Below are 19,573 nucleotides of genomic sequence, written 5' to 3'. Positions count from 1 at the left end.
AGAGTTGTAGTAAAAGGAGATGCTGTTATAATGGGAAACAGACTCTGATGTGGGTAGCAAAAAATAAACTAACAGCCATTTGAAAATATACTTTGCACAAGTTGTTGGATTTGTGGTCTGTGCACAGACCTTTAACTTAAGTGCTTGTGTTTTACATACATAGCTCAATGAAAAATCTTAACCACCATATGCAGTAGTGTTTGAAAAAACAAACTGATCCCTGCAGTATGGAGTCCGCAAGGAATGTAGTGGGAAATACTGGAAATGGTGTGATGCTGTTGTAAATCAGTGCCTTGTCTTAGAATACTGTGTTCTGCTCTGGTCAGCTGTCTGAAGATACAATAGTGCTGAAGTCAGGGGAATTCAGAGGCAAGCTGGGTGCACAGGATGACTAAAATGAATGTAAGAGTACACTTCCTCATGAGAAGATGAAAAGGGCTGAGGGCTGGGTTCTACCTTTAGTTGCCTAAGACAGACAGTCTAGCCTGGGTGTCTAGCCTCTCTCCATAGGCAATGCAAAGAGGCACCTACAAAGGTGATTCAGACCATTAGAAGATAGGTCAGATAAATTGCTCTATGGAATTGCATGCTGCTCAGGAGCCAGCAGGTTGAAAGGCTTGGAGAGATCATATTCTTGGGGAATATGAAATAGCAAACAAGTATATGATGGTTTATGCCCCAGTGCCAGCTTTGTGACTTCCAGTGAGGTTTTGGTTTTTTTCTTTAAGATAATTTGCACTGGAACCCTCTGTCTTCTCCTTGACTATTTTTTTAATTAATCTGTCCACCTCCATATTGTCCCTTTTGTGCATAATCATTTTGGTCTGTACGTGTCTTCACCTTTTACCTACTGTCATTCCTTGTGGGGCGCACACCCTCCTCCTACACTGCCCCAAAGCTGCCGCCTCTGCCCGGAGATGGGGAAACGCAGTGACTTGGTCCGTGCTGCTCTGGATCCATATAGTGTCAGTGGGACTTTCGAAAGTCTGCCTTTTTGTACTAGTAGAAAATTGAAAATACTCAAAATTGACAAAGCAGGGTTTGTTTTTTCTCTTTTATAATTTTGGCTTGGAGATGGGTCACCTTCTCCTTACTTTTTGAGAGCTGAATTGTTAATTTCTTTTCTTTTTTTCAAATGCTCATTTTTTTTTACTCCTCTCATTGCAATTTCCATGGGTTTTGTAGGAGTGTTACTTATCTAAGCAAAAATACTTCTACTCTTGATTTCTTTCCTCCACTCCTGGGCCTTCAAATTGGGCAACAGAAAGACTGAATTTGTAGATTCTGTATGAAAAATCTCAGGCATTTAGTACCACGATTCCTTGAAATTATGTTCAGTCTTATTAATCAAACCCTTCTTTGTAAAGCATTTGACATCTCATTCATTATATTACTTTTAAAAGTTTTCACCACTTGTTCTTCAATCAAGATGTTATTTTTTGGGTCAGTTCTTAATTATTTCCTTATTTCTGTCTGAGTAACATCAAAGAAAAAGTACAGAAGCATATATTTGGCTGCCCAGAAAACATGTATCCTTATAATGTGGTAGGAAGAATGAACCTTTCTGATCAGTATGCCTTAAGGTGCTGTAATTGTTTGTGTAGCTGGAAAAAGCTGCTTGAGGTTCATATTCCAGATCTGGAATCTTCGGCTGTCCTTCCCCCACCCAGATAAAATGATCTTGGGACACTCTCTGTGCCAACATAGTGTGGCTGTGTGAAAGGAGGCTCTGCAGGTGTGAGGGTTGGTACTGCTACATTCCTTTGAGCAATAAAAGCTCGAAAAGGATGTGCCAATTTCTCCAGATGGATTTGGTTTTGGTTAATAAATGATGATATATTCTTGTAGAGAGGCAATATCATATACATTCTTATATTTATGTGTGTGTTTAGAAATAGTTACTAATGCCCTTTAAAATTGAAATATTTTTATGCAAGTTTTTCACACTGGGTGCCCTTTCGGCTCAGATGTCATAATTTGTTCTGAGGATGGAAGGTAGAGGAAAGCCATTTTGTATGAACTGGGATTAAAGAGATGATGCAATTCCAGGAGTTCTGGGCTTGGTAAAAGCAGAGTTAAGGAAGAAGCTTCTTAATCCAAGTAGAGTGTGATACAAAAAATGTACCAGAACATAGTCAGCAAGGTTAGACTTGTATCCCAGGCTACTTGCATTAAATACTCAATAGGGTACAAAAGATGAGGATTGTAGTTAGTTATAAATTAAAATGGAAAGTAGGATTGTGCTGCAGACATGGCCCAAGAGATCAGCGTTGATGAGCTGAGCAAGGGAGCTTGGAATAAAATGGTTGGGAAAAGTGGTGAGTGCTAAAACTAGGACTCAGCAGTTGTGAAGAAGAGAGGAGAACTCAAATACGGCAGGGTCAATCTCTCTGTTATTTTGTGTTCTTTCAGAGCAGGGAAAGGAACCAAAGAACAATAAATTTTACTATTTCTCTTCTGGCATCAACAACCAGTTAAACCACCTTTCTAATCCCCCTCCAGGGCTCATAGCAGTAGTAGATATACTTCTATACCATGTATTGGCTCAAATGACTGAGGTCTGTGCTGTGGATCTAAGGATTCCTACTCTTCTGATGAATTGCATAGATACCAATATGGTAACATGCAACACTACTTGGTTTTTGTCTTCGTTTTGCTTCTAATCACACACACCTATATTAGTGGAACACTATTATGATTGCAAAGTTAGTCACTCAAAAGATTAAGACAGGTGACATTGAGGTAATCCATGCCTCCTTAATGTCGTCTCTTTGTGCAGAAACAATGGTCTGCACAAAATGGTCTGCACAAAATGGTCTGCACAAAATGGTCAAAATGTGTGACCATTTTGACACAAACACATTCTACTGATTGTTTAGCTTTCCAAGATTATTAAATATACATCAGATGTACTGAAAAACCATTTCACTTCTGTTGACCCTAGTTTTCAGTAGTTGATGTTTCTGAAGATTGGAAAGCAAGTGTGGCTATCAGGTTAGGTAATGATGCAGGCTACCTAGCTAATGAATTCTGGTGTTCCCTTAGGTCTTAGGTCTTGACTCTGCAGCTGCAACATTTTTTGTCAGAATTGACTTTTTCTGTATACTTGATTTTTAAAAAGGACAAATTGATAACCACTATTCATTTTGGACCATTTTATTTATGAATATGTAGCACATTTCGGTGTTTTAATTTTACCGTGCTGTGGATTGCATCATTAACATTTCTCAATCTGAAATAATTGTATACCTTAATATACACATCTAGATTTTTCTAGGATGTAACAATGGGAATTGAATATTTCTTTTTGCTGTTCTTTGCTGTCAACCTTTTTATACGTGTAGGAATTTTCCTGTAAGCAATCTGGAAGTTTTACAAAAGTGATTTAAATGGTTTTCAACAATTGTAAACTATTTCCTATGGTAAATTGAGCTGCATCTCATGATTAAGTGATTTTTTTTTTTTTTTGGTTGCTTTAAAACTAGAGGATTTAGATCTTAAGAGCAGCTTGTGTTAAAATGCACACAGACGCTGATACTGTACTCTCCATGGACATTTCTTTTTCAGTGTGTATATTGCTGGCTTTCCTCAGTACACACAGCCGATGATTGATCATTTAGTTAACATGAAGATTAACCACTGGGATAGGTAAGTTCATAAAGTCTAATGATTAATATTCAGAAGCTGAGTGTTCTGCATATCATGCTTTCCTAGATTAGTTCTGTAAATTTCACTTCTACCAGAGTTTGCAATAGCATGTGACTGAAGGAAACCCGACAAGTCATCTATGCCTCCCTACTGTATTGTCACTTAAAACATGTTTATGAATTCTGTCTTTTTGCCATGACCTTAATCTGTTAATAGATCAATAAAACACATTTATATGTTAGATGGTGTATGTGGGGGGTAAACACCATCACCATACAATTATCATAATTAAAGTAGATTTCATGCATAGAGATGGTGCTTAGTCATATTCAGTGTTCATGGAGATTAAAATGCGTACATATAACACAAATGAGATTATATCAGTGCTGATAATAGTTTGCATCATGAGAAATAATAACAGTTTACTGTAGTGGCCCTGCCAATGCTGAGAATGAGCCCTCAGGTTCTACCATCCACACTTAGGTTTTTCTTTGTCTCTTTCAGCAATAAGTTCTATTCACATAGCTAAAAGCTAGCTGTAGGCTGTCTGTTTTGTCCACTCTTGGGTTTTGTTGGCTTTTTTGAGGGGGGTAGCATGGGATGGACAGAAACTACTGTAATTTTTAATATTGCTGGGGCCTTCATTTTGGTCCTGACGTTATTTTTTAATCCATTACTTCTACTAAATTGCTAACCCCCCAAAAATGGTTTTTTCATCTTCAGTGTTATTCGAGAACTTTCAACCAAGGCTCTGCATAACCTTACTCCACGGGCTTCTGAATACATGGCGAACGTGGGTAGGTAACAAATAAATCCTGTGTCATGTGCCACAGCAAGCCCTCAGGCTTATGTAGCAGAATGTATTAAGAAGATTTAAACATGCAATATGACTTAATAAAAGTGGAGATTTCCCGTGCATGTTAGTGACACTAACAGCTTTACCAGTTTTCAGATTTTATGCAACATTTATAAGATACTGCCAGATCTTTTTTTGTCTGAGGCCTGCACTTTAGTGATCCAGCTACACTGGACCCTACCAGTTCCGAGATGAATAAATGGGTGTAGTTCTGTTGCAGCAGCTCCAGCAGCTTGCTTTCAGATTCCTAGCTTTTGCTTTGTTGATAGGCTTTGATGTCGTAAAGGGTGGGGGGATCTGTTTTGTCTTGTCCAGTCTGACATCTCCAGAAGAATTCCTCTTTGACTGTTGTGTGTGTAATCAAATATTTCTTAGCATGAACTCAGGCTCCTTTGCTTGGCCCGCTTGAGATTCTGAGGATGTACCAGCTGCTTTTTAATATGGCTGAAAGGCTGCAGCTGACACCCAGGTGGGTCTGTAGTTCCTGATCTTACCAAGGCTCCCTGTAGTGGTCTGGGAAGGTCGCAGTTTACAGGGAAGTAAAATTTCATGGAAGCACAAGCCTCATTTTCCTTAATGCTCAGCCAGCCTAATGCCTAATAGCAAGTATGTGATTTCGTTTACTGCAAACAAGGAGGTAGTTGGAGTGCAAAATTCCTTGTGGCTTAGTATGCTTTGTCAGAATTTGCTTATATTTTTGAAACTTGTTTTTTATATGATGGCCAGGATACATTGGCCTGACTTCCCAGAAATGGTTTTCCCATCTTACTTCTAGGCAGACTTGGTTGCATTTACAGCTGTGATCTATCACTGTGCTTTGTTTAAAAAAAATAATAAATTATTTCATCTCTTTCAGTTTTGCCAAGACTTCTGCCTTTATCAGTGGGCACAGATCTGCACACACGCCATGGGGCAATTCTTGCCTGTGCTGAGATCACCCATGCACTGTGTAAACTGGCAGAAGAGAATAATAGGTATAAACGCAAGATTATCTAAGACTATAAATTTTCCTTTCATGTCTGGTCTATTGAAAACTTCCTAAGTATGGAAATCTCCATCTTACTGAACTTCTTTTCCATGGAATTTTTGTTTGTTTTGATCAGTCATGCCAAGGCTTAACCTTTTGTTCAGTGATGTTATAAACTGAAGTCTAAAGTCATCATCAGGAAAGTGGGATTATTTGCTGCCTTACTTGGAGAGTTCAAAGTTGTAATTTAAATATAGATTATCCCCCTTTCCCTGTACATATGCTGTCTTCCTGGTGAGGGGACAGCCTTGTCATCAGTGTTAGAGAAATACCTCCTCAAGCAGCTTGTTGGACCGATTTAACTGTTGCTGCTGAGTGTGGTCCAAATATATAGATATATCTTTGTACCTCTTTTATCTGTATAAGGGTGTATGTGTGTATACATACACACATATTACATATAAGTGATGTAGCCGGAATAATTGACAAAATTATTTGCAGATGTCTTTGCTTTAATGTTGTCATTAAAGAAACGAGTCATTTAGCTTTTCTTTCTATCACAAGAATCACATGTGAGAAATGGTTGAAGATCTCTATTGCAAAAACTAGAATTTGGAAGTTATCATAGCAGAATTATATACAAGCATGATGTAAATTGGGATGAGCGGCTGTTTAAGATTAAAGGCAGTGGAAAATAAGACTCCAGAGTGCAGGAGTCAAAGGTATATGTACACTGAAGAAATGTATTTAAAAAAAACAGACTTTCTGGGTTATTTTTGTTCTGCAAGTTGGATAATTACTCACCGATAAACCTTTTGTATTTCACTTCTGTGAACATCTTAATGCAGTCACACAAAGATATCTGAAGTGGTGACTTTGAACAAATTTAATGTTGTTGTTTGTACAAGCTAAATATACCGAGATGAATTCAAATAACAGATAGCAAAAGCATGTACTGATTTTTATGGGCTTGAGTTATTGACAAGTAGCAATTGCATCTGCCAGCAGTGTCTATCAAAAGAATTTGTATTTTCCCTTTTCAAGGGAAAAAAAGTTAGAGAAGATGATGCAGAGTATTTTTAATAGTAGGAAATACTTGAAATAGCTGGAAAAATCATGGGAGTGTTAGAGTCCATAATTCAGCTGAGCTGAGAAAAGGTTATTGGTTTATTAATGATGATAATATTATTAGGAACTGACACTAGTTTTTTATAGTCCTTTAAGAATGAGTTTGCTACGCGATAAGGAAAGGATTTATGTCATTATGTTTGAACTATTTAGAATTAAATATTGCATATTTCTGATGAATGTAATTTGAAAATCAAATTATTGATTTTGCTTGAAAGTACAGTGAAGTCATGGAAGAAAAATTATATCTAGCATGATTAGGAAAGCAGTCTTAAAAAATTTGTATACCTTCACAGATCTGTAACACATTATTTTGATGAAAAATCATTGGAGGGACTCAAGCAAATCCATGAAGAGGTGTGTAGCAAGTATAAATGTATCTTTTAACCTGGTATGTTGTATTATTTTTGAACAAAAAAACATTTACAATTTAGACAGCTGCTCTCCATCTTCTTTCCTCTTCCCCTTGCTAAAAGGAAGCAATCCCACAAACAGTAAGTTGGACACATGCTCCAGATAGCTAGATGTCCTTAATCCCACTGTAATTTTGTATTTGGTCCCTTTCTGTTCTCCCAGCCTCTTAGCTAAGCCCCTTTCTCTGTTGTTGCTAGTTGTACTCCTGAAATACCACGTGGGGTTTTGCTTTGGTTTTCTTTCCACTTTGGTTTTCTTCCCTCTTTCTGTACACACGGACTGGCTGTGCAAGTAGATATATGGCTGTTGCCTTAATGTGACCATGTTCAAGAGAGATCTCCCAGCGAGTCCATTCTGTCCTTTCTATTCTTCTTTATCAGGATTTCATTGCTAAACCTTTGCATCCATGATTTAGTTGTTTATAGACCTTGAAAATCGTATTCTGTATTTCAGCTGGTGTATTGTCTTTTTCTCTACTTATGACAAATGAAGTCTTGTTCATAGCAAGTTAAAATGCTTCTACTGAGATAATTTTGCCTGACTTGTCCCTTTAAAAGTCATGCTGTTTTATTCTTTTGCCTCCTGTTTCTTCACCTAATGGAACAGACAGTTCTTCATTCAGGCTCCTACTCCTTTACTGCAGTATGTGTAGTACCTTTAGTCCCAGTTCGATGCACTAAAGCTGTCAGCTTTACTCATTATGATTCAAAGCATACAGCTACTTGCTTAATGCTGTGCATAGGTGAAAGCTGCTTGTACAGGTTGAAAAAGTATCTTCGTCCTTGTTTAACTTTCTCATGTTGAAATGCCTGAAATCTCGGCCAGCGGTATCTGTACTGTTACAACGGCCTTAATCCTTTATGATCATTTTAGAAGGGCCAACTGTGGAAAACAAATGTATTTTTAAAAGCCAAACTACCTTCCAGGGTATGTGCAGGAGCAGCTAGGATTTGGAATTAAGACAACCAGCGCTTTATCTATGTGTTAAATTGATTTTCTTTGAATGTAAAATTCAAATGGCTATAAAGAGGGGGTTTTCTTTAAATATTTTCCCTTTGAATTCTATTTTTAGAATAATCCAAAGTATTGCATAGCTTACAGTATATAGACATTGCACGTGAGGAGAAAAAATGAAAACACTTCAAACTCACTCTGCTAATACTAATGGTTGTTGCTTTCTTTTCCCCCAGCTTCGAAGTCGTCAATTGTACAGGTAATAAAATAGCTGCCAAAAAATAATTGTTTGCATTTTGAATTAGAAGTAATGAAAAGAGTAGGATCCTGGGGGTGTTTTGGGTTGTAGAAGCTATTTACACCTACCATAGACTGCCAGTCTCTCGCAGGTCATCCAAATGCAAGTGCGTGCATTCCTTTGGCTTTGTCTGCCTATTACAGTGGCTGATGCTATTTTATAATGGTTATGGTGTTTAGAGAGTACAATTCCCAGGGCATGTTAGATTAGTGGGACAGCAGTAAGTACTGGTCTCTCTATTGTGATAGAGGCAGGACAGAATGTGAACCAGAATACGCTTGCTAATTCCTGGCTGCAGCAGTGTGCAATGGATTTCTTTCTCATTATTCACCTGTACTGTAGTACTTGTATGGTTGAAATAGGTTTATAGAAATGACCTTTACCTAATAAGTTAATGAGTCCAAAAGGTATTTATTTATTTATTAAAGGAGCTTTTATCTAAGCCCCAGAATTACTTTCTTCATCCTGTGGACTGAGTAGGCCAGGAGTATTACAAAAGGTTCCATGCAAGTTTTCATCCCTTGCACCAAAGAAAATGTAAATGAGTTTCACTGTGTTGTTTTTCATTTCCTCTTTATTAAAGCTTCCAGGAAATAAAGGCAGTTTGCCTTGCCAGTGCTAAGTAACTGTTAAGTAAACGTGAACCAAAATTAGTATGTGACTTCAGAGTTTCTTCCTAAATGTAAGGAAGTCAAAACACAATTAATGACTTCTATCCCTTAATGATTGTATACGCAGGTTTTTTCCTGCTTTAACTGACAAATTCTTTGAGCTTTTGGGCAGTTTGATTCCCTTCTTTGCACACAGCATATCTGAAAACAGTCAAGTCAGAGTAGTTATTTTGTCTAATTATTAATTATAATGTAAAAATTTTAATGTAAGTTTTTATATCCTGAAACTTTCTGGAAAAAAAAAAGAAAAGTTAAAATTTATTTCATGAGGGTCGTACATACTGATGTGAAACTTTCCTTCCTCCTCAGTTAGCTTGTACTGGCACACGGGTTTAATGCTGATACTGTATATTAGTGCCTTTGTGGGTGGCTGTCTTGGCTCCCATAAATTCTTTAATGTCAGGGTGGAGCTTGGGTGTAATTTGTTTTTGTCATAATGTGCACTTCTTGCACTTAATGGTATTTATAAGATGCCTACAGAAATGTTTTCATTCTAGATAAGACTTCTAATTCAACTCCAAGCAAAATTGATTCACTGCTGTTTATTCTAATGCTTAGGCTGACACAGAGATGTCTACTACAATCCGTATTTTAAAATATCGGTATGCATAGCATTTTAAAATAGGACAAGAAAAATAAACTAGGTTATAAAAACAAACCAGCAATATGAGTATTGCTGGGCAAGCATTTAGTGAAACAAGCCAAACTTGTTTTGTGATGAGTAATTATTGCACATAATATTCCAAAGATTTCCATTTGAGAAATTGCTACCGGGAGTTTTCGGTGTAACAACATCTTGTAGGAATGTTGAAAACCTGTGTGTTTTATTTGTGCTTCTGGCTTTTAAACTGCATTCAGAAAAAGCATCAGGCCACAGGTCTCAACTGTTTATTAGCTACTTTGCTTTCACTTCTGGCAACAAGCATAGCTTTCCTTTTGCGGACTGAATGGGGTTTAATGCTTTGATCAAGCTGTTTTCAGATACTGTGTTGGCCTGCGAGAAAGGGAAAGGAAGTGAAGTGTAAAAATGCTGTGATTTAAAAAAAAATGAAACGTGAAATTACAGTTTATAATTTGTAAGCTGGAAAACGGGTTGTGAGATTCTTCATTGTCTAATGGTTAGGATTCCATTGAATCCGTAAGTACCTCAAGTCAAAAAAGATAAAGCCAAAGTGCTCTAATGGAGACCTTCACGTAGCTGGCGATCTTACTTTCTTTAGCAGCTCTTGCTATGTCTTTGACCTGATTTTCAGTGGTGGCCATGAATTACTCTTCACACAGGATGCAGTTCAAGTTCTGAGTTATCCTGCCCAGCTTCTCAATTTTGAGGGTACTTGAAGCAATCAAATTTGTTTATACTAAATGTAGAAAATCCTGTCCTCTACTGGATTAACACTTTTTAAAGACCAGACGTATCTTTCTGTCTTCCTCTAGAAGTCCTTTTCTGGTTTTATCATAGTATGCTGAAAAAGGAGGATGCAAGTCCAGGCACAACAGTGTGTACTTCCTTCCATTAGTCTTGACTCTGACACATTTGAAGCACGAGTTTGTCTTGAGGAGCTGGTTGGTTTAAGAATTTGCATATGTACTTCCAGTGCAGTATTGTACAGTGAGCCTGATTTTTCTGTATTAAAAGGGCTCTAGTCATAGCAAGTCGTATGCAAACCATGTCACTTAGAGTATTTGTCCATAATGCCTGTTTTGTGCTCTATGGGTAATGGAGTTATAAAAATGGAGCTATCTTTTATTTGCTTCAAATGTTACTTTTGTATATAAAAACCCAAGACAAAGGCTTGTGGCATCTGTTGTCTTAAACTGTTTTACTTCGGATAGGAAGTCAGTCTGCCAGTTTAAACATAGTGTTAATGGTCAGCCTTATGTATATTATCATAGAATCATAGAATAGTTTGGGTTGGAAGGGATCTTAAAGCTCATCCAGTTCCAACCCCCTGCCATGGGCAAGGACACCTTCCAGTAGACCAGGTTGCTCAAAACCCTGTCCAACCTGGCCTTGAATCAACCTGGCTTCTACTGAACCCACATGGTTAAAATCTTATTTTTTGTAGCAGATATATTTCTGTAGTGCATCTGAGACATTGTACTAGTTCTCAGTTTGAAAAGTCCTCAAGAAATAAGTTTTTTTAATGGTAATTCTGTTAAGATTCTTTAAAAAGGCATCATCTGATACAAGGTGAACATACTGAATATTTGACCGAATAGATGTTCGGAATATTTTTTACCTCCTTTCTTGTAGCCAGTTCTAAGTCTGATAATGTAGGACCTCAAACACAGGATTGGATAACAGGATACTTCAGGGTGGGTATGGAAGTACTGCAGATAGATATACTGGACTTTCATCAGGTAGATGCACTGCACTTCTGTGTTTCAGCTCTGTTCTATTCATTGGGCCCTCAGGGTTCCCATCGAAGGTCTGACAGGATGCCCGGTGTTTGGGGCAGCAACTCCCACACTGGATGATCCAGGTAGTGCAATGTGCTGCATGCTGAGTTTTGCTCTGATCTCATTCTTGTAATATATGAAGAGACTGGCTGTGTGTATTACATGGTCAGCTACATGAGACAAGCAATTTTAGGGTTCTAGAGGAGCAGCCAGTCTGAGTTGGACTGTCATCCTCAGAGCATCAGCTTTCCAAAAGCATAGGGTAGCCTGTAGGTGTTGACAGGTGCTAGGCAAAAGAGAAACTCGTCTCATTTCAAAGACCTTTAAGGTAGCAACTAATCTTGATGGTTTCAGGGCAAATGTGTTTCTTGGCAGTCATCTACGTAAGAGGTTTTTAGGCATATTAACTTAATCAGCAAATAATTCCAGCCCTGCAACAAAGCTCATCTTAACAGTTCTTCCAAGTTTAAATTGTTTTTTGCATCCAGTAACACGGTGGTTCTAGGAGGTCGGGCTTTACTGTGCTTTGAAGAGTTGTAAGTCTCAGAGGTGCATCTCTTTCCTCCCCTGCGTAACTTGTGATAAAGCCATTTTGTACTTCCCAAGCCGAGTAAGTATGTAACATGGACCTTTTAAGATACCTTGATTCTATTTGAGACAGAGTTCCCATGGAAAATAATAGGTTACAATTCATATGGAGCTGAAAATCCTCATTGAACAAGTGGTTTTAGCTACTTGGAAATCGAGTACTTGTGAGTGAATCTCTTGAGCTATTCCAGTAGTTTTAACTTCAGGTTCAGGTATTTATAAAAATGTATATACTGACAGCTTCTGTTACTGTTATTTATAATCTTAAAGATGAATTCTAAGCTTCCCACAAAAGGCAGGTTTTAAATAACTAAAAAAAAGCAGGATCGACAAAAATACCTCGAACTTCCATGTGCACTGGAAACAGCACTGCCACTGGTTCTGATTCAGGCCTGTGTAATTAGATAGAAGTATCCTGAGGTCAGTAATCTTAATTCATCAGCTCTACAAGGGATTGTGTATTTTTATTATATTTTCCACAAATAAATTGTGACTCATCCTAAGCTGTTTCTGGAGAGAAGCTTTGCTGTGGAAGTGTACATAGGAAGGAATGCTTAGGAGCTCATGGAGCCTGGGCACTGCATCAGTCAAGTTCCAAATTGAATTAATAATTAAACCTTGAAACAGGTACATCTATTAATGTGATGCAACTTGTGGATGTGTCTTTGGAAGAAAAAAGAATACTGACAGTACAGCAAAATTCAGAATCTCTGAATTAGGTAGATCCGTATCTTTTTAATTTAGTGAAATACTGTAGAGCGAGATAAAGTTAATAGAAAGATGCGCATCATGTTTGACAAACTAAGCACTGACTGAGGGAAGATCTAGGATTCTGATAGAATTCTCAATTCTTGAAATTGAAATATATATGAGCTGTGGAAAAGGAGCAAACTGTAGATATATTGGTGGACATACTGTGGTGTGTAGGCAAGAAATAACTTCAGGAGCTTTGCAGAGGAGAACACACAGTATCTCAGTGCCTTCAGAGATGGATTTGATTAATTTCTGTGTTACATGGAAATCTTACTGTACAAGTCGCTGTCACCATGCTTCGTTCTTTGCACGGGGACAGCTGTCTTTGGGGAAGCTCTAAACTCTGAAATTAAATTGAGTTGATGTAATGCCAGAGGAAGGGATAGCTGTCAAATTATTAACATAAGAGTAGCTCTAAGTGGCCTGACTTCCTTATTGGCGGTGTGCAGAAGTGGAGAAGAGCAGCCTTTATGACTCAGTTTTTGCTTTGTAGTTTGCACAGAAGTCCCTATCTGAATCCTTGCATCAGCAGACTCTGTTGCACACCAAACAAATTTACAAGATCATTATTTTATACTCATTTGCAGTAAGGCGACAGACAAAAGGCAAGGAATGGGTGAGGACAAAATGAAGGAAAAAGAAGTGCTGAGGAGGAAGCAGGCCTTGCCACATCGTTCTTCTATTTTTGCCGCTGTCTCGACTCCTTGCATCACTTCTTTCTTCTCTAATTTAAATTGTTTAGAAGCTGGAGAGCAGACAACATGGCAGGAAGGTGGGGTAGATAATGCAAAGACCTTATCAGCATGGTGATGTGGAATCTGTGCTTGCTTCCTATGATGATAAACTGAGCTGTGGATTACTGCGTTGAGTTTAATACATTGATTGTCGAAAGCAAAAGTTTCCCAATGAAAGGAAGTGCTGATCTATGGCAAATGAGAATATTGTGGAGTTGGCGTCTCTGTATTACCTGTCAAACCAATGCAAATGTTGAGCAGTCAGAAACCCAGTGCGTGTTGCAGGAGGCACCTACTTGTAGGGAATGGAAAAACTTGTTTAAAACATTTAGGCTTTTGAAGCTCATATAAAAGGGTAAACTGGAGAACGAAGTTCTAAGGGTTGTTAAGGTTGCTAAGTTTGCCTTCTGAGCATAGCTACTAATTTTATTGTGGGGAGGGAGGAGGAGAGGAGGGAAGAAAAGGTTTAAAAAAAACAACCCCAAACCAAGCAAATAAACAAAAAGTCTTTGTTGTTCCCCCCCTTGCTGGGAGTTTCTGCCAGAGCTTGGCCATACAAACAGGTGATTAAGGGTTTGGCACACCTCAGGGAGGAAATATTCCAGCAAAAGTGAAGGCAGGCAAGAATAAGGAGCTGAGGGAAGAAATATCCAAAGGAAGGGCAGGGGTCAAAGGTTCATAAAATGGAAAAATTAAGCCACAGAGGGTGACACTGAGCAGAATGCCCCAAGCAGAGCCCACGGCACCGTGGGGATATCCCTGTAACCAGCAGATACTGCTCAGCTCTGGGAGGAAACCTCTCTGCCCAGAGACACGAGAGGCTGAAGAATGGAAGCAGGCCCTGCCATTGCCAAGCTGCTTCTCTGCCCACTTTCTGCCCAGTTCAGACTTTCTCCTCCCAGCACTTTCAGCAGCCAGGCTAAGGCTGAGGCAGGGTTACCTGGGCTGGTAAGCCTGAGCTTGAGAGACCATCCTTGTGTAACACTCACTCACTTCAGAAGGGTCTGAAGCATCTTGAGCCATTTGTTTCTCTCCCTTTTCTGATGTCCTGGAGGTTTTTAGTCCCTTTTTTTGTGCAAAATTAGTCGGGAGAGGGCTTCAGCAGGGACGGAGATGGTGAAGAGAGAAGGGTGAGAAACTTCTCCAAGGAAGTAAACCAGTTACCATTTGTGAAAATGGCACCTGTGAATGAAGTTGCTGGTTAACGTAGATTTTGTTTAAAAGTTGCCTGTAATTGCTTTTTAGTTGTAGAAGTCAGAAGCTTGTAGAGGCTGTATGACTGAAAGGTCCTGTGGCGAGTCCCGCAGGTTTGGAATGCTTCTGAAGCAACTGAAAAGAAAGCAGAATGAACTTGAGTCTTAATTATTCACATCAAAAATTAGTCTAGGACCACACTGTTGCAAAAAGAAAGTATTCAGGAAGCTTTTGTGTAAATCAAGCTTTAGTCAAGACAGCAGTTGATCTAAAAAGAAGTATTTTAGAGTTGGTCAGATACAAACCTGCAGGTATTGTGTGATCTGCTTTCATTCTGAAATGGTTTTGAGTTTTTTTTCCTCACTTGGCAATGCACTCAGGTTGCTTGAGGTAGGTTATTCTCTGATGGCTCTTTCTGCTTTGCAGGGGTTTAGGTGGAGAACTGATGAGACCAGCTGGTAAGTATCACACTGGGGTGTGAAAGCAGAGAATGTGCAGTCATGAATTCTTCTGTTTTCTCTTTTCCAGTTTGTTTTGTGTATGTTGTGTTGAAGGCATAAATAAAAAGTGGGCACAGTAATGAAAATAATAGAAAGTTTGGAGCCAGTCAGAAGACAGGCACACCAGAACCTTGGTTGCCAGCATGCTTGTGAATAACTGAGAGTTCGAGATAGTTCTTGGGTTTATTGTCACACATTCTCTCCTTCTCTTGTTGCACACAGTGAACTTTCTTCCTCCATTGATTTATGCAGATTCTGCTCCAGAAGAGATACAGTCTGTCCATTAAGGCAGATGCCATCATGTAACTAATGATTTTATCATTATATGTGTGTGCAGAAAGACTAAAGACCATATAAAACCAGCTTGTGGAAAGGGTATTATCACAGAAAATACAATAGGTTGTTCACATGGATTTTGAAGATTGTTATATGTAGAACCTCTGTAAAAAGGAAAGGATCAGCAATGCAGGAAAAAGATCCATCCAGGTAGCCCGGGTGGGTAAGGAAATGATGCCAACTTGGGTTGAGTAAGTACTATGTAGCAGAGTCTGGCTTTGAAGGTGTGAAGCCATGCAAACGTAGGGGGTAAAGGAGTTTTAGTGCCAAGATGAAATAAAAGGGATTATGGGGCAAGAAGGATTTCTGCAGTCTTTGAGTTTACAGTCCTGTGACATGATAATGCAGGCTGAAGGGATAGGTAGGTTTGGTAACATCTTTTAGCTTTCAAGCAGCTGAATATTTTGTGATTTTGGGGAAGTACAAATGACAGTATTTTGGCATGATACTGCTGTGTAGGTGGAATAAGAGAAGAATTGAAAATGCTCCACAGATTGCCTGCATGTCTAATGAAGATGATGGTCTCAACCACAATAGAGCATAAAGAAGCATAGAGAGCTAAGGAGGAGCCCTAAGAGACTTGGTTTTAGTCGCTGTGCTTAACCTTGTCTGTGAATAAATATGAGAACAAAGAATGGATTTTGAGCCCAGGGAGCCTGGCTGTGTGGTATTACCATAGTGAGGACTGAATTCAAGAGTAGGTTTGGAGCCCAGTTAGTTGATTATAAATGAGGAAGATGATGAACTGTGTATGGAGCCCAGAGGAAGATTCAAAGATTAGGCTGTGGGAGGAGTGAAAACAAAAAGGTGGTGTTATGTGGTAGCTTGTTCTGTCCTTTCCCTCTGCTCTACCAACCCTCCACCATGTCTAAAGCAGTCAGACAGGGAATATGAATGTATAGGGATCTGCTGTATTTGAACTGATCATCAGGAGGTGAAGGATACTGTGTTCACCCAAGTGCTGAGCTTCTATTTGAGCAGTGCAGTCAATCTACGTATAGTAAAAGTTTGCAATTTTTACTCTGTTAATCTCTATTCCCCAAACCAGCCTTGAAACTCTAAAAAAACCCCATTCTGAAAGTGGTTTTGTAAGCTTAGAACTCATGTAAATTTATAGATTAAAAATTATAAGGACTTAATTATTAAAAAGACATTTTCTTGTATACAGAGTATCAAAGGAAATAAAGCTTCATCCAGTTTTACAGCTCCTAGCTCTATGCAGTGAACAGATGCCATTCCATAAAGGTCCAAAAAAATGCTAATAAGAAGCAGGAAAACCTTCCATATACATTTGAATAGTCTTTAATGGCTGTAGTGTTATCTTTGTCCAAGTTGGTGTACTATCAGCGATACTACAGAGCCATTTACAGACTGGTATAGGAACAGAAAGGTGGCTGATATGTACAGGTGCACCTTAAATGGCAGAGCAGGGGGAAACATAGCACCAAACAATGTATTTGCATGAATAATGGAACTAACTCGCATCAGAGAACAGATAACTGTTCTCAGTACTGTGTATGCAGGAACCATGAGTGTCATTTCCTTTCAGTTTCTGATTTCATATCTTTTGGCCTTCTGTTAGTTTTCTCTTCCATTTCAAATTAATGCTAAGGTAACTTGTTGTCATATGTTCAGAATTGCTGCAGTGTCTCATTGGTTTGTGTTTATAAGTTATCAAATTTACTTTTTTTGTTTTTACAGTCTGCACTTTAATTGAGAAGTTGTCACTATCAAAAATGCCCTTTAGAGGAGATCCAGTAATCGGTATGTTGCATTGTAAATAACCTTCCGCTGTCTTTGCAGTTAGTCATTAACTGAAGCATTAACGAACTATTATTTGAAAGAAGCAGGATTAGTGAGGTTGGGTGGCCTAACAAAAAAAATATCAGAAAGATACACAAATACTGCACCAGATGGGGACCTCATTTGAGGAGTTGTTCTGTAGCTGTTTACTAATACGGGTTTTTTCCTGTCAGTTTTCAGCATCCGCAGCGTTTGCACTCTGTCTGTTGTAAACCAAACCAGAAGAGTTATACTGATTGAGAATTACAACCTTGTTTATTTTGGAAACCCAAGGAAATATGTCAGTGTGTGTAATTGCTGGTCGTCATAAAGAAATAATCAGAATGTCGAAGTTAAGAAGGTATGAAGGTTTAATACCATTTATGTTCTTTACTGTTTCAGCTGGCTGGCAGTGGTTAATAAATGACAGTCTAAGAAGTCTCACTCTTGCTTCAAGCACTGCACGACAGCATATAAAGGTACTGTAGTTTCTCCATCTTCATGCGATCACATGAAATACAGAGTTAGAAGTATTTTTACTTTCTGTTGGTGGTTTATTTTCCATGGAATTTAATTGGTTCTTGAATCTTTGTTCCTTAGATTAACAAAAAGGGTTATTTAAAAAAACCCACAATTGAATTCCTCAAAATTCAAATGGACTTTTTTGATCAATACTTGAACAGCTATCATAAAAATTGTTCCTGTTGGACAAAGTAATTGAGTGGTGCTGCAGTGACAGCGGGCAGCAACAATGTGCTTGACTTTTCCATTAAACTCTGTTGCAAATCCTTTTACTGTGCTCTCGAGCTACTCCAATTCTGAGTATTAGATCCATTTATGGATATGTTTCATGCTATTTTATGTACGTGATCCAAACCCCACCAGTCATTCATCTTAATTTTCCCATGTAATACCATGGCAGTTTGATCTTGCACTCTTAAAGGCTCCAGTGAATTATAAAGATGATTTTTGTCTTCCCTGTTACAGCCATCACAGAGAAATTTGAATATAACATATTGTGTTTGTTTTCTTAGGTTTTAAAAATAAGCTAAAAAAGCATTGCAAATATCTGGTAGCTCATCTTTTAAAGTCTTCCTTGGAAGACAGAGTAGACTAGAATGTATCCAAATCACCAAAGAAAATTAAAAGAAGACATTCAAATTCCTGCAGTATTCTTTTGGCATTAGGGATTTATTCAAAGAGCTTGTATGTCTTATGAGTGGACCTTCTAAACCAAGTTTTGAAGAATTAATTATACGCTTTAGAGAATTTTGAGTTGTTTGGTTAACATTAATTATCATTGAGAAGTGTTTACTAAATATAAATCCTCACTTGATTTCTGTATATACTTTAGAAAGAAATCATTTTAAGGACAGTGCTTGAGACATTGAAAAGTCATCTTTTTTTCTGACATCCAGGATGCTCTTCCGATGAAACTTCATGCATTTAAGGTGAAAACCATTCTCTTTAGAAAGTGAAGGCTATGAGCAACCTGTTACAGTGGAAGGCGTCCCTCGCTCATTGCAGGGGGGTTGGAACTGGATGACGTTTAAAGGTCCCTTCCAACCCAAACCATTGGGTGATTCCGTGATCTACAGGACTTATCTATTAGAATTATCTATCTATCTATTAGAATTACCTAATTCTGTATATTTTGCTACTGTAATGCCTCTGGTAGTTACAGTATTACTTAGGATGAATCTTGGTGGTTTTTTTTCCCATGTCCTTGGTTTTTCATAGAGAACAAATCTGAGGTGTCTTTGAAGGCAGAATGAATAAGCTGTACATGATTCCTGTGTTCTTGTACCTGGAGAACAGAGTATTAATAAGTATCATTATTAAGGTGAATGGAACAGTGCATAGTTTTTATATGCTCTCAAATTTATTATAATTTTGGTCAGCATTATATTATTAGCGGAAAAGTATAATTCAACCATAAATTTTATGAGAAAACTTGTTGCATGCTTTTTGAAATAGCAGCTGTACTGGTTTTGTGTTCTGAATCATGACCGAAACCACTCTAAAGATTAGAGGTTCAGGCATAATACACAACCCGTGATCCTTTCTAAACCAATTAAGATTGACACACAAGGGTTGTGATACTGGATATTTTGGGGGTTTTGTTTATAACCTTAAGTCCATGTTTTTTATCCTCTTTGTTTCCTTTCTGTAGCTCTGGGCAAATATAGTTTGTTTCTTGTAATCTGGCATCAATACATTGAAGATGAAATAGTGACTTCTGTATTTTGAAATATTGTAGGTCTTTTAACTGAACTGAAAATACAGTTGATACTTTGCCATTAATCTCTTAATATTAATTTAGCTTACTGGTACTTTTGAAGGAACAAGA

At 38.2% G+C, this 19,573-nt stretch overlaps 1 protein-coding gene across 3 annotated transcripts in view; it reads left to right on the top strand.

Moving 5' to 3' along the window:
- TBCD (tubulin folding cofactor D) overlaps window positions 1-19,573 on the top strand; it is a 122,387-nt gene that overhangs the window by 71,795 nt on the left and 31,019 nt on the right. For all 3 annotated transcript variants that reach the window (XM_061455595.1, XM_061455597.1, XM_061455596.1), the window contains 8 exons: window positions 3,568-3,648; window positions 4,372-4,445; window positions 5,361-5,478; window positions 6,896-6,956; window positions 8,204-8,226; window positions 15,032-15,063; window positions 17,143-17,205; window positions 17,626-17,702. In XM_061455595.1, the coding sequence (XP_061311579.1) occupies window positions 3,568-3,648; window positions 4,372-4,445; window positions 5,361-5,478; window positions 6,896-6,956; window positions 8,204-8,226; window positions 15,032-15,063; window positions 17,143-17,205; window positions 17,626-17,702 (529 nt within the window). The remainder of the gene's footprint in view (window positions 1-3,567; window positions 3,649-4,371; window positions 4,446-5,360; window positions 5,479-6,895; window positions 6,957-8,203; window positions 8,227-15,031; window positions 15,064-17,142; window positions 17,206-17,625; window positions 17,703-19,573) is intronic.

Source organism: Pezoporus flaviventris, unplaced genomic scaffold (assembly GCF_033815535.1).
Source record: "Pezoporus flaviventris isolate CSIRO_AGI_PZ_B2104156 unplaced genomic scaffold, CSIRO_AGI_Pfla_v1 ptg000020l, whole genome shotgun sequence".
NCBI classification, from domain to species: Eukaryota; Metazoa; Chordata; class Aves; order Psittaciformes; family Psittacidae; genus Pezoporus; species Pezoporus flaviventris.
This window is presented reverse-complemented; position numbering and strand designations above follow the sequence as displayed.